Below are 15,396 nucleotides of genomic sequence, written 5' to 3' on the forward strand. Positions count from 1 at the left end.
AGCCGTAAGCAGAAAGTGATATGCGTAAATTACAGGTTAACAGGCTTCAAGTATAGCTATTCAAGCTACAGGTAACTGCCAAAATAATGGAAACACTTGAGTAAATGAGGGATACAAAGTATATTGAAAGCAGGTGCTTCTACAAAGATGTGGTTGCTGAGTTAATCAAGCAATTAACATCCCATCACGCTTAGTGTCATGTATAAAAAATCTGGGCAGGCCGTTATTTTGGCTACCAAAGCTACTGTATGCCCATAGGATGACAATGCCCCCATTCACATGACACGAGTGGTCACTGAATGGTTTGATGAGCATGAAAACGATGTAATCCATATGCCATTGCTGTCTCAGCCACCAGATCCCAACCCATTTTAACACTTATGGAAGATTCTGGAGCGGCGCCTGGGACAGCGTTCTCCACCACCATCAACAAAACACCAAATTATGGAATTTCTCGTGGAAGAATGTCGCTTCTCTCCAATAGTTCCAGAGGCTTGTAGAATCTATGCCAAGGTGCATTGAAGCTGTTCTGTATCATGTTGGCCCAATGCCCTATTAAGATGCTTTATGTTGGAGTTTCCTTTATTTTGTCAGTTACCTGCATATATACACTATATACTGTATGAGTGTGGGATTTTCCATCCAATACTGTGCCCAAGCAATGTAGTCCAGTGGAGGAGAGGGGAGCCTAGAGGATATATACAGTAGAGAAGATGAGGAGAGACTGAGACAGATAGACAGACACATCAAAAGGTTGACAAATCAATAACTGGTGAAATCGATAGACTAAATCCCTGAAGGAAAATGGATTTGTCCAAAAAGAAATACCCAGCGATAAACACATAACCCACAAAATTCTACTTGCCATACATCTCCTTAATGGTCCAAAGCCACATTCAAATAAAGGGCTAGTCCCAGAGCTTTGTCATCCTAATGCAATGTAGTACCACAGAAATGCAACCGTGTTGCCTGCTAAGTGACGTATTGATGTGTTCTGTGTCCAGGTATCTTCCCGAGGTGATGGGTGACGGCCTGGCCAGCCAGATCAATAACCCCGAGGTGGAAATTGACATCACCAAGCCAGACATGACTATCCGCCAGCAAATCATGCAGCTGAAGATCATGACCAACCGGCTGAGGAACGCCCTCAACGGCAACGACGTGGACTTCCAGGATGCCAGTGAGTGACGGGTGGGGGAGGAGGGCTGATGGAGGAGGAAGGAAGGGCTGAGACTATAGTAGACAGTGGGTTAGAGAGTATGGGATATTGGTTTGTGGATGGGGGGGTAATGGATGTATAGGTTAGAGTTGGGAGTGCAGAAACATCTTGAAAAGCTTGGGACTCACTGATATCCTCATTTCAATTAACAAATGCCTTTCCCTTGTCCCCAGGTGATGACATCAGCGGTTCAGGAAGTGGAATGTGTACAGGCGAGTCATGTGCTCGTAGCGGACCTCGTGTCATTGTGCCCAAAACAGACAGCACCAGATACTACAATCCTCCTGAGAACAAGAAGGTGAAGGGCACAGGAACCCAGACCCACCCCTCTATCCTCCTCCCCCTGCTCTCATTGGCCACACTGCTGCTCAGGCGATAATGAACAGGTGGTGCATCCAATTGAGACTGTGTTTTGAGATGGAATAGAAGAGGAAAAAAGGGCGATTGGTGGGTAACTTTGCCAAATAGGAAAGGATTGTCATTGAATAAATGGACTACCTTTTATTTTGATGAGAAAAAAACAAAGAACATTAATATTCCTTGTTTTTTTTTGCTTGTTTATATTTTTTTAATGTGGCAAGTAGAGCTGGTCTTTGGCTTCTTTTTATTGTTTCTATGCTTGGGTGGTGAACAAGGATGGTTCACATGCTAGATGTGATGTTTGGATGCCACAGGCTTCTTAGTGAATATGCCATTCTAATGTAAAGTCAATGTGACCTTGTTGCAATGTTCTAACAATGCCAATAACAGCGATGTTGTGAGAACACTGTGAAAGCCGGTTTGGTGCGTATCTACAGTATGCTCATCCAACACATTAGTTGTTTTTTTTACTCAATCACAGTGACAAGGGAATGTGGATCTCTCAAGTATCTATTACATAAAAAATAATGGTTTATTGTAAAACCCTTGCATCAATAGCACATTAATTAACACAGCAGCAGTGACATATCAATGTCCTATCTTAATTTGACCTTCTCACAAAAGGACAATAATCTTTCAGCAACAGGAAATGTGAATTATTATGTGGATTATAATTAATATACATTTTTGTAGGGGTGGATACATCTTTTCATTAGGGCAAATCAAGTCTGACATTTTAAAGTGGAAAAACTCTTAAGTTTGCATTTCCTGCTACACAGGGACATTCTCTGTGATAACAGAGTGATTAAATGAAGATAGGAGATATGTAGGTCTGTGAAAGCAGGTGGGTATAGTATAACAATCTAGCCGTTCTCTATTGAAGGACTGTAGAAAGCCGCTTCCGTCATATTAGGCCTGGAAGCCTCTCTGTGTCTGATATTTTATTTGATCAATCTGGTCTTCAAACTTCTAAAATCCACCATTCTGTTAGCAGTCAAGGTGACGCACAGCTCACTTAGCCAGCAACACACAGAGTATACACACTCCAAAATAAGCCCAACACGCATACAGATCACATGAAGAATTTTAAGCATAGCCGTTGGTTAGTGTTGTTCACTCAACACATCCTGGCGACCCGTCAAAAAAAGGAGAGGTGCAGCTTTTTATACATATTTCCTATCTTGTAATATAATGTAATATATTATCACTAACCCAAACTTAGGGGTTTGAACCTTCCCCACCTGCCATATGCACAGTTGACTACAGCTGGATGTGGAGAAGGAATGCCTTGACTAAATCACTGTCACACGTTCTCCAAACGTTGCTAGAATGTTCCAGGCAGCACAGTGACATTGTAATGAAGGTGCAGTCAGTGATGGGAGTGCATTGTTGTTGGAGCTGGCTCATGTTCCCTCCGTCACACACAGGAGGACCATTTCAAAGTGTCTGTGTGTGTGTACAGTTACAGTCTGTCATAGCAGATAATAAATCTGATGTAGTGGCATATTGTGTATGTATGGCCAATAGTGATTAAATTATAAATTGTTGGGGGTGAGACATCCAGACAGTACGTGGATGCTAGAATGGAGAAGATCTGGTGACACAGTGTCCGTTAATGTAACACAGTGTATATGTCAATGTACTGGTGTACGGTATGTAAGTGTGCGAGTGCCTGTCTTTGACTTTGTGTAAAACTGTTTGTGAGACTGTTTGACTGCCTGCATATAGAGGCACAGCATGAATGGATGCATGTAGAATGCATGTTTTAAGACTGTGTGAATACAGCTTCTGATTTCCCAGGAGAGAAACATTGAAAACTGAGCTAAAAGAAACGTAAACAGAATACAGAGCATGATTGCTGCTTTCCAGTCTTGATCATCATCCCCTAAATTTGCACAGCCCCTGGTCTCTCCTTCAACACTTCCAGGCCCACTTCCACACTTCTCCTTCACCTGCTTTTCATGTGGTTCCCTGGCACTTACAGTAAATTTGGTGAGAGATTTTGCTCTTAATACATTTAGGTGGGAAGCTGAATAAGAAGCCCATTCCTCATTACCTGCAGGTTCTTATAGCTCAAAATACTTGTGCTAACAAACCCAACACTGGGCTGCTCAGCTCAATCCCAAGCCCAATGAACACTGAGAAATCGATGAGCAGGCCCTCTCAACACACAGAGAATCCTCATATGGAAAAATCAATGGGAGAGAAGCGCCATGTTGAGGTGCTGATTGATTTGGATACAGATACAGGCTGGCTGATTACATAAAATGTGTGCGTGTGGTGTGAATGTGGTTTTATGTGTCAGGGTGTGAAAATCAAGGGCCCCAAAGTATTTGGTGGACACACTTGATTGTCCTACAATACAGTGGGAGGCATAAGTAAAATGTGCCAATTTGAAAAATAAATACAAAATTCCCCTTTTGAGGTTCTTGTGATTGAGCAACAATGCCAAGGTGAAAATATGTCGACATTCTGTCGTTGTTTTCCCCCATGAATTGTCAGCTATTATAAACGTGATGACATTTTAAAGATGTCCGACTGAGACTGACTGTTATTTGTAATTGCTTCTTTTGGTAACAGAGTCAAAGGTACTGGGATGCTGCCCAATGATTATACATTTTATCTTACTGCACATTCTCATGTCTGTCAAGTCATCTGGCACACAGTTTCACATGAGACCAAGTCACCACTCTCCTCCATTCATCTTTCTAGAGAATATATTCCATTCCCAAAGTACTTTAATATAACAGAATCAGTCTATGTGTAGCTGTCAGATGAAGCTGTAGTTCTCTTTCAGGGTTCCATAGTGGCTCTCTGAGAGTTTCTGGGCCAGGTTGAGCTGGCCCGTCTTGGTTTTGGCCCCGGCTCCTAAAAATCGTCTCCGAGTGGCTGGATCCTGAGAGCCCTCGCTGCTTTTGGCCTTCCTCATAGAGCTGTTTGGGTCTTTGGGCTTAGCTGCAGACACAAACACAGAACCCTGCTTAGTCACAATCTCTCTATTATCTAAATGGATCGTAACTGGCAGACAATATCCTTATCACATCAGAGACTTTCACTTTTCTATTCAGTACTTTGAGATAATGTCCTGTAGTGAATATGGTGCCTTATCTTACTATAATCCTACCCTGTAGTAACCCTCTTGCCAGCTTCTCCTTTAACCTGTCACACTTCAGATGGACCTTCATCTGCTCTATCAGCGATGCCTTGGTGGGGTTCTTTTGGGATTCGGCAAACACTGGTGTCACAGCAACAGCAGCGTCATCACATACTCTACTAGGTCACTGTCTTTAATACACTTAAACTGTAGTGTACAGTGTGTCAACATAGATTTTGACTTCTGCTTTTAGGAATTCTATCATCTTATTTTACCCACACAAATGTTTTTTCACTCTCCAAGATATATAGCAGACATCTTCACACATACTCATCACTCACACCATTGTTTGCTATATATCTGTTTTACACCATGGCCTTACTCTTGACTGTGCTTGGCTGTCCTTTTCTCTCCTGAATTAGAGTATTTTCACTATGGGTGACTCCTGTAAAGAATCAACATGGGATACAAGCTCACTGCATGCTGCATGACCCACCTGTGCCTAGTTCTTATTTCTCATTTTAAAGCTCAAATAGCCACTTCTCAGTATAAATGCCATGTTAACAGGTTCGATCAGTCTGTGTAGCGTCAGTGCCACCTAGTGGCGATAAGTAATAAAGGCATCTAGAAAGCTGCTGTATAGTACAGCAGGGGTTGTCAAACCTCTCTTCTGGGAACCCCAGATGTTCCATGTATTTCATCTATTCCAGACCTAGCACACCTGATTTAAATGGTCAACTAACCATCAAGCCATTGGGCGCATTCCTCTGCCCAGGCGTTGCTGATGCATTCCAGATCTTACAACGCCTGGATAGGTATTTTAGGTATCAACTTATCATGTTATAGCAATCTGTCAGTCGATTACGTGGCATGCAACCATTGGTTGATGCATGCAACGTCTGAGCAGGGGAACGTGACCCTTGACTAGGCGAATCAGGTGAGTTAGTTCCGGGCTACAACACAATTGTGAAACGTCTGGGTTCCCAGAGTACGGATTTCAGATCCACTGTAGTACAGTATGTGCAATTGAATGACTGCAGGATTAAACCATGCACTTCCATTATACAGTACATACACTGAGTGTACAAAACATTAAGGACACCTTCCCAATAGAGTTTTGCCCTCAGAACAGCCTCAATTTGTTGGGTCATGGACTCTACAAGGTGTCGAAAGCATTCCACAGGGATGCTGGTTCAGGTTTGACTCCAATGTTCCCACAGTTGTGTCATGTTGGCTGGTTGACCATTCGATACATACAGGAAACTGTTGATTGTGAAAAACCCAGCAAAATCACAGTTCTTGACAAACTGGTGCACTTGGCACCTACTACAATACCCTGTTAATTTATTTAAATGATTTAACTTGGCAAGTCAGTTAAGAACAAATTCTTATTTACAATGACGGCCTACCCCGGCTAAACCCTAACCCGGACGACGCTGGGCCAATTGTGCGCCGCCCTATGGGACCAATCACGGCCGGGTGTGATACAGCCTGGAATCGAACCAGGGTGTCTGTAGTGACGCCTGAGATGCAATGCCATAGACCGCTGCGCCACTCGGGAGCTGTTAAAGTGCACTTAAATCTTTTGTCTTGCACATTCACCCTCTGAAAGGTACACATACAATCCATGTCTTAATTGTCTCAAGGCTTAAAAATCCTTCTTTAACCGATCTCCTCCCCTTCATCTGCACTGATTGAAGTGGATTAAACACATGACATAGATAAGGTATCATAGCTTTCACCTGGATTCATCTGGTCAGTCGGTCATGGAAAGAGCAATGTTTTGTACACAGTGTATACTGTATATTACATCAATATTGTGAAACAGTGTGTCTATTAAGCTGACCATGGGCTCTTTGACATAATCACTTGAGGGTTAGGAATGCAGATTAGTTTAATCAAATGTGCTACAGAACAGGGAAAAGCTAAAGTTTGGATGTTGGAGTATAACTTCATATGAACATGTGTTTTAATGACACACAGGGATTGATTGGTTAGTTAAAGGTGTTGGCATGCTTTGTGAGGAGGTGATTGGGGGAGGTGGTGTTGTCCTTCCGACCTGGTACACGGACACACTCATCCTTGTGGCGGTCGTTCCAGGCCTTCATCTTGCACGTCTTGCTACAGTAGAATACCTCGTGACAGCGGCTGCAGGCGATCAGGACCACACCCACAGAACGGCCACACTGGTAGCAGTATTTAAACAGGGGCTTCCTGAAAGCACCACATATATACATGTATAAATATCAGATCGCACACAGTGTGGGTCTAGTCTCATGTAAATGCCATAACAATGACTTTGCTGCCATCTAGTGACTAAAACTCATAGCTTTAAATGTGTTGTTTACTCGTCTCAACTCATACAGTAGCCTACTTTACTAGAACACTTGTGTGAAACCCTGGTAAATGTTAAAAGAAGGTCTGAGACAGCAGTTAAATCAATTTAAGTATAGTTCACCTGACAATGACTGCCTTACTTCCCCGTCTGGAATGAGAGGAAAGATTAGTAATTTTTTAAAGAAATTAGTAACTTGAATTTGAACGGTAACAGTAACTGTGTCCGTGTGTTAGTGTGTGTGTGTGTGTAGTGGGGATGCTAGTACCTCTGCTCTGCCCTCTGCTGCTGTTCTATCTGCTGAGGGAGAGACTCTGTGCTGTCCTGCTCCTCAGAGAGAACTGCTCTGGCTGCCTTGTTCCAGGGAGGAGTGGCTCCTGCTCCAGTGTACACAAACTTCTCTGTGGGACTAACACCTGCCACAGATACACATATATTACATGCACATCACAGATGTACTCACACATATGCATTCACAGTGACACACACACATACTGCTGATGCCCAGGCCCTGCTCCCTCTCTACACGCTGTCTCTCCATCCTGATGACTGCCTGACGCAGCAGGTCTCCCATCACGCTGAGGATCTGTCTGCGGGCATTGTATGCCTCTCTCTCCCTCTGGTTCAGGGCATGGTACGGGGTGTGGGCGATGCGCCAGTCCTGGTGCAAGAGAGGAGGCACCAGTACTTCTACTTTAATAACACCAGGTAACTACTTGAGGATTTGCATGGAAGTCTACAGTGTGTCTGTTTCTGAGTATAAGGTTGGAAGTATTGTACAGTTGTGTTGGTACTGTACCTGGTGAAATGCATAGTGGGCGTAGTCCACAGCGGTGCCCACAGCACACCTGCGGCCCTCACCAACCACCACTGGCATCAGTATGTTGGCACCAGCCTTCATCAGTTTCTCCAGCTCGTAAAAAACAAACACAAAGACACTCCTAATGTGCTTAGTGAGGAGAAGAAGCAGCATAGTGTGTATGGATGCAGCCTCCTGAATGTGCTTACCAGCTTGGTTCTGTTGCGGAGGTGAGCCGCACAGTCGTAGCTGATATTGGTCATGGCACAGAGGGCACTACCCACCCGGCGGGTCAGGGGGAGGTTGGGGTCAGCACCCCCAGCCAACAGCTCATCAACAGCCTAACGGGACATTCAGTAGAAAAAGGAGGTCAACGCAAGAGGGAACGACAAGGCTGAAGTCCTATACAGATAGTGAGCTCTAAAAGTATTGGGACACATTTTGGGGGGTTTTGGCTCTGTACTGCAGCGCTTTATAAATGATACAATGACTGAGGTTAAAGTGCAGACTGTCAGCTTTAATTTTAGGATATTTTCATCCAAATTAGGTGAATCGTTTAGAAATTACAGCACTTTGTGTACATAGTCCCTCCATTTTAGGGAACCAAATTCATTTGTCACAAATTCTCTTTGAAGTAGTCAACCGTTTAGTATTTGGTCCCATATTCCTAGCATGCAATGATTACATCAAGCTTGTGACTCTTCCAAACTTGTTGGATGGATTTGCTGTTTGTTTTGGTTGTTTTTCAGATGATTTTGTGCCCAAAAGAAATTAATGGTAAGCAATGTATTCATGTAACAATGTGAGAAAGTTAGATGCTCAAATATCATACTCCCCCCAAAATGCTAACCTCCCCTGTAATTATAATGGTGAGAAGATATCATACCCCCAAGGCATGCTATTTGTGCGTCTGTAAATTTCACTCATTACTATTCACGATTCATTCAGGATTATCCGTCAACATGGTAGCATCCATATCAATGTAGAAGTGTTTAGAAACATATTCTATTATTATTTACAATAAAAATGACTCCAAAATGACACAATACATTATTTACCATTAATTTCTATTGGGCACAAAATAATCTGAAACAACCAAAACAAACAAACAAATATATCCAACAAGTTTGTAGAGTCACAAGCTTGAAGTAATAATCGTGTGCTAGGAATATGGGACCAAATACAAAACACTTTTGACTACTTTACCACATATAAGTGAATTTGTCCTTTTGGTCCCCTAAAATGTGTGTGTGTGTGGGGGGGCTCACTGGATAGGGCTGAAAATACCCTCAAATTAAAAGCTGACAGTCTGCACTTTAAGCTCGAAGTCATTCTATCATTTCAAATCCAAAGTACTGGAGTACAAAGCCAAAACAACAACAAAATTGTCACCGCCCCAATACTTTTAGAGCTCACTGTATATGAGATTGTTAAGACTCCTGCCCCAATAAATGCCTGTCTGGGTTACTGTTGCCTCACACATCCACCCCTTCCCCACCCCATCCTTCATCTCAGCCTGACTGTGTGTGATTCACCAGAAGCCTTTCATGTCCCCAGCAGCACTTCCAACTCCTCTCAAGGATGTGCTGCCTCCCTCCCTCCCATCCAGCCAGCTAAAGTAGGCAGCTGCTCTCCTTCCCGTAATCCTTGTAGGTTTAGCACGCCATTGTTACAGCAAATTAAAATCTGTTTCCCTTTGTTGGAGAAAAAACGTGTTTCTGATTCAAAACCCCTCGGTCTCTGACTGAATGAAGGTGCAGAATGAATGTAACAGAGGAGACATTTCACATTGTGCCATGAAAGGAACTGGTTAAGATTTACTCCTCACATATTATAAAAAGGCAATTCATGTACTCAATGGCTATTGAGAAATGATGGGGGGGAAGGAGAGGCAAAATGCACAGGAAATAATGATAGAGCCATTCTCCATTAAGTGGTGGGTGTAAAACACAGCAGGAAAGCTCACTGAACAGTCCTGGAGAGATGGGATAAAAACCCCTGGACAAGCTCAGAATGATTACATATAGGGACTAGGGGAGGTGGATAGTCAGGAGTAGATAGGGAGGAGTAGACTGGTAACACACTTGTTTCAAATTCCCTCCCAGAAGCATTTACAGTAATAAGTGTGTTTTGCCAAATGCGTAGGTGTTGTATTTCTGTCTTGGCCTATTTAAGAGAGAACTGAAGCCCTTACCAAGTCGTTGCCGCTAGCGATAGCTAGAGAGAGGGGAGAGTGGCCACTCCACAGAACATTGGTGCTTGCCTTGTGGGAGAGGAGCAGTGACACAACCTCCCTAGCATTCTGAAATACACATACAATATCACACACATGCACAATACTCATACACAAAGTCAGAACTTTACATTCTGATGACTAGTGGCAAAACTCACAGTGTAGTCCTTGTCTCTCTGACAGGCCATGTGCAGAGGAGTCCTGCCCCCCTCTTCTGGGGGAACACTGGGGGCCATATAGAACTGAGACGGGGGGCCGGACGACGTGGAAGACTTATTCCCAAAACCAGCCTGGGGCTCCACTGGGTTCTGGGTGGTTGGTGTGTGTGTGTGTGTGTGCACATGCATGTGTGTGTTGTTGTTGTTCGAGTGTATAAAAAAAATATATAGAAAGGAACCATATCAGTTATGAACCATGAAGATGAGGCAAGTCTCCGGCAACAACAGAAAACCCTATCTTACTCCTCTGCTGACCTTGTCCAGCTTAAACACCTCGTGAGCGTCTTGGGCGGTGACATCTGGGTCTGCCACGGCGTGCAGCAGCAGCTCAGTGATTTTGGGGCCCTCCGCCCCAGGGAGAGCTGCGGCGATGTGCAGGGGGTAGAAACCCCTTTGCTGGAACACATGAGATGAGAGGCAATATGAGTGTAATTAATCACTGGAATAGACCAACCAACCACCCTCGCCTTCTGTTGTCACTAAGCCATTCCAGCAACCACAGTCATATTGAAACATCAACTCTGTGTAGTCAAAGACACTCAGCTAGGAGAAAACCATGTGTTTTGTTAGTGGGGCTGAGAGTGAGAAAGAGAAAAAAGAAGGTGAGAGATAGCCCACTTCTGAAGGCAGGCACATATCAGTGCGTGCTCCACATTCCAGCAGACGCCTGACAGCTTGGATGTGGCCTGCTTTGATGGCCAGGAAGAGGACAGGCATGGGCACACTGGAGGCGTTAGGGTCTGCTCCCCTGTCCAGTAGCAGCTTCATGGTGGTCCACCTTCCCCGGTGCCTGTACAAAGAGATGGGGGTTAATCTCCTCCACCCTAACATGATGTCAATCATCAGCACATCCCTTTTGTTTGTTTGTCTTGATTTTATTTAGAGGACGATTCCATTGAAGTATTTTCTCCATGGTTTGCAGTTTTCACATTGCACATGCTATGAGATAAATCCACATTTATGCGAGTAAGGACAGCCTCTTTAAAATTAACCCACAATGTTTCCTATGAGCTCAGAGCAGAGCCCTGGCTGTCCCCGACTCACTCGGTCTTCATGAGGGCCATCTTGCGGACGGTCTCCTGGGTGTCAGCATGTGGTACCAGGCCCGATCGGCTTAAGGCCTCGGCCGTCTTCTGCATGACCTCCTCCGTGACATGGATGTGGAAGCTGGCCAGGGAGCGGGCCGAGTCAAACGCTGGGTCAGCCATAAGGCTGCCTCTCCTCTCCCTCCTCCTCCGGTCCTCCTCTGATCCGGCCTCTCCCTCCTCTTGCTGCTGCTGGGTCAGATCATAAGAGCCACCCCCCTCATGCCAGGGGACACAGCCCAGTGGGATGTTCCCATCCAGCACCTGGATGGAGCGCCTTTCCCTCACCACTATCATGTCCATGCGGTCTAGGTCCAGGGCAGCCTGGTCACTGCATTCATGGAGGTACAGTTCATCCTCATCCTGGTCAGCCTCTTCCTGACAATAACCCTGGCCATTGCAAAGGGACACTTGACTGTCATTACACTGGCCACGGTCCATAGCCTCGTTATCAGCCTGGTTGGTGTGGCCCTTTGGAGCAGTGTCGTCAGCCTGATTGGGCTGGTCAGCCTGTTTTGTGGTCTGGGCTCTGTTTTTGGTGGCTTCCACTATGCTGCTCTGAGGACTGTTCACTGATGGGGACCGGGCTTTGACAGCCTGTTTTACATAGGAGTGACAAATAAATATAATGAAGAAAAACAATAAAGAGATTACACTTTTGAGCAAAGAACTGTCCAAAGAAGGCACGTCAAATGTTTTGGTGCCTCACAGACCTGTGATTTTGTGTGGGTCTTTTGTGGGACCTTCTCTGCAACTGTCTCATGGAGTGACTGGATTGGGTAGTATAGGACATTACAAACAGCCAGAGCAGACATGCCCTCACAGTTGAGCTTGTTCACATCTGCTCCGCTGTCCAGGAGCATGTGGATCACATCATTATGGCAGTTGACCTGTAAAGAAATCTTAAAAAAGGTAAATCCTGTGCACACAACACCTTTAGCAATATTATCCATTCATATCTCTGTTGGAGTCTCCCCATGCCTTTGTGATACAATATCAGTGTCTTACCGTAGCTGCAATGAGTGCTGTGTGTCCTCGGGCATCGCCAACATCAGGGTGTATCTTACCATCCCGTAGGATGCGATAGACACTCTGCGGGTCACCCAGCGAGGCCTCCTGGATGAGGCCCTCTGAGTTGAGCTCCAGAGATCCCTTAGGGCCAAACCTTTGCCGGTTCTCAGACAGAACAGCCTCCACGTCCCAGTCCAGTGCCTCCACCTCAAATCTGCAGCATGAAGTGACAACAGACTGTGGTAAAGCAGGACACAAAAATAAACAGTTTTGAGACTAACTGTAAGGAGCTTATTTGCTTTCAGGCATCTGTATAATAAATTTGGCCTGCGTTAGCGTTCACCTGTGCCTATGGATGTGAGCCTGCATGCGCTGCTGCAGTGGTAAAGCTGCTGAGACATCAGGGTTAGTGTCTGGGTTGTCACAGTGCTCGCCGAAGAATTGCAGGTCCAGCTCCTTACGCAGCCCCCAGGGCACAGGCAGGTGGTCCGAGTCTGTGGAGTAGTGGTCCATGTCTGGGGGCAGGATGAAGTGTTCGTCCTGCAGCAGCTCATGGTAAGGAGAGAGAAGTGGGTCCATGCCAACCTCCCTGGTACCAGGCTTGGCCTTGGTCTCTTGCCCCTTGGCTGAGCTCTGGGACTGGTTCTTAGGCTCCTTCTTGCAATTGATCTGAGCCATGTGTTCTGGGAAGGCTTGGAGAGTGAAGCCCCCCTCCAGAGCAGTGCACAGCCTCAGCAGCCTCTCCCGGTGCCATAGACCCACGTCCTGATGTCCATCTGGGTATGTCACCACACCTGGCCCAAAGCGCTCGTCTGCATGGTACAACCCCTGTAGGCGTCAGGTTAAATCAAAAGTCAGGTGTTAAGTATTTTATTTCTACTCAGCTCCTCAAGCAGAAAAAGTTCAGAAAATGTCATAGGTTATTGGTGTCAGGTGACACTCATACTCCTGTCTTACCTGAAAGGTGGTGCCATCAGGGAAGGTCTGAATGCCATAGCCCTCTTTCCGGTTCAAATAAAACTTTCCCACAAATTTGAAGCCTGCTGGCCAGGAATAAGTCCCATTTCCATGACGATAATCTTTGTAGAATGAGCCATCATAAAACTACAGAATAAAATTATAGAAATAACTCGATGACATAGGCTGTGGACCCTGTAATAGTGAAAGTCTTTAAAAAAAAAAGTACAATTGAACTACTTGCGCCAATGTAACAATACCTGCTATAAACACTAGTAACAAAATTAGCCTAATGTTGGCCAGCCAGGATTGTATGACACACAGGGCTATTTCATGACTGTCAATAAATTATTATATTCAAACAACAATACCTCTCCATTTGTCCAGGTGAAGACTCCTGTGCCGTGCTTCAAATCATTCACAAATTCTCCTTCATATTTAGATCCGTCAGACCACTGCTGAACCCCAGGTCCATTTCTCTTTTCACGTCCAGCTTTAATGTTAGTCCAATGCTCTCTACCTGCCCGCACTCCACATCTGACAGATGCCTCAGGTGCAACGCTTGTAGAAGTCGCCATTATACCCAGAGCGTATTATTTTGTGGAATAGTAGGCTTTCATTAAATTACAAACATTAGCTGACCAAACAAGTTTCCATAAACTTTTACAAATCCTTCAACTGTCTTGTCTTCGGGCGGTTTGTCAGTCAGTGTAGGTTGCCTTGACAACGATGGAAGGGACAGCCCATTTGTTAATCGTTCACAAATAGTCGCAAATTCTCGACAAATTCTGCCTGTTTATAAATAATCCTTACATTCTTGTAGCTTTCTTGTTGAAATGCTTCGTCCAAGAACACCTCGATCGGAACACTTTGGATGAATTACTTAAATCCAGTACATTACATGTCAAATATTATCGAATCTTGGTCCGTCTGAGAGCGAGCATGCAGAGAAAACCTAATCATGGAGTCGACGATCTCAGATGTCAAAGCAAAAAGTAATTCCATTGCCTGCAACACAAGTATCACCACACTGTGAGGGCTCCAGGGAATGTTTCCAACACTCCTTGACAACCGAGGCGCCCCATGGTTAGCTACTTATTTTATTGGGCCGCTTCTCCCAGAAGTTTTGCTGTTTACCCTTTAGTCTACACATCCTGGTCTATGCAAACTTTTAGGCCTGCTTCTTTTCCAATAGTGTTTTTCTATGTACTTCATAGAAAAATATAATGTGACGTTTTGAGAGAATCATGTAACGAAGTTAATCTCTTGTAGGTCCAGCCTGAATAATGGAGAGTAACAAGGATTCAACTTTCAACTTTTTGCTTTCAACTTTTTGCTTTTTGCTTTAGTACCTGTATAGAGCTTGAACCTGTGTGTGCCACCTGCCACTCTACCTGTAAGGATAAACCTACACCCTATCTTCACTTGAGCCCACATCCGCATATACAACATGTGGGTTGGCTTGAATTAGTGCATAGTGTCTCAGGTATACATGTAGAACTGCATCATTGTCAGTGCAGTAGTGATGGCCTGTTTTTTGTTGTTAAATGTCACTGAACCTTTTTATTAGGTCATCATAATATATATTGTTTTCAAATGGTGCTCTACAATACAATAGTATGTTATTTTTTATTTGTCTTATTTACTTTCACAGGACAAGGTCCTCCACAGGCTTGCTGTTCAAATACATGACCATTGTAATTTAGTTTTAGCATTGTATTACAGATGATGAGAGTAAAATCACCAGAAAGTGGGTTATAGAGAGTCATAGTAAGATAGATAATAATGCTGCTCAGAAGCATCACTTCTTGCCTCCCATCTTTGGCAGCAATATAGAACCTGTTCTCAGTGGCCAGGGCAGGCAGCTTGGTTCCTGATATCTCTCTGGATGACACACTGCTCAGCTTCCTATCCGACTCAAGTGCTGCTCTCGACCAACAGCATGCATCCATTCAGCAACACCTTCCTGCTGAACAACTAACTGTTTTCAACCAGGACCTAAAGTCTGCATTGGGAGGGAGCACAAAGGTGGCCTTGGTGGGTGTGGATGTTGTGGCACTAGTTCTGTCCCTACTCTTTGATGTC

General features: G+C 44.6%; 2 protein-coding genes across 2 annotated transcripts in view; one reads left to right on the top strand and one right to left on the bottom strand.

Moving 5' to 3' along the window:
- The window catches only part of LOC139409249 (glypican-1-like), a 56,952-nt gene extending 52,844 nt beyond the window's left edge, over positions 1–4,108 (top strand). The window contains exons 8-9 of the mRNA XM_071154133.1: positions 1,005–1,180; positions 1,393–4,108. Of these exons, the coding sequence (XP_071010234.1) occupies positions 1,005–1,180; positions 1,393–1,598 (382 nt within the window). The 3' untranslated portion in view covers positions 1,599–4,108. The remainder of the gene's footprint in view (positions 1–1,004; positions 1,181–1,392) is intronic.
- Positions 4,109–4,280: 172 nt separating this feature from the next.
- Positions 4,281–13,889, bottom strand: LOC139410177 (ankyrin repeat and MYND domain containing 1). The gene is made up of 17 exons (XM_071155630.1): positions 13,683–13,889; positions 13,312–13,458; positions 12,698–13,182; positions 12,352–12,568; positions 12,057–12,233; positions 11,303–11,940; positions 10,877–11,048; positions 10,514–10,654; positions 10,199–10,348; positions 10,002–10,109; positions 8,017–8,148; positions 7,808–7,921; positions 7,504–7,669; positions 7,277–7,424; positions 7,132–7,158; positions 6,733–6,887; positions 4,281–4,534 (listed from the first exon to the last, which is right to left on the bottom strand). Exons 1-17 carry the CDS (start codon positions 13,887–13,889, stop codon positions 4,350–4,352), a joined length of 3,369 nt encoding a protein of 1,122 aa, XP_071011731.1. The 3' UTR covers positions 4,281–4,349.
- Between the last annotated feature and the right edge of the window lie 1,507 nt (positions 13,890–15,396).

The sequence above is a fragment of the Oncorhynchus clarkii genome, chromosome 5 (genome assembly GCF_045791955.1).
Source record: "Oncorhynchus clarkii lewisi isolate Uvic-CL-2024 chromosome 5, UVic_Ocla_1.0, whole genome shotgun sequence".
NCBI classification, from domain to species: domain Eukaryota; kingdom Metazoa; phylum Chordata; class Actinopteri; order Salmoniformes; family Salmonidae; genus Oncorhynchus; species Oncorhynchus clarkii.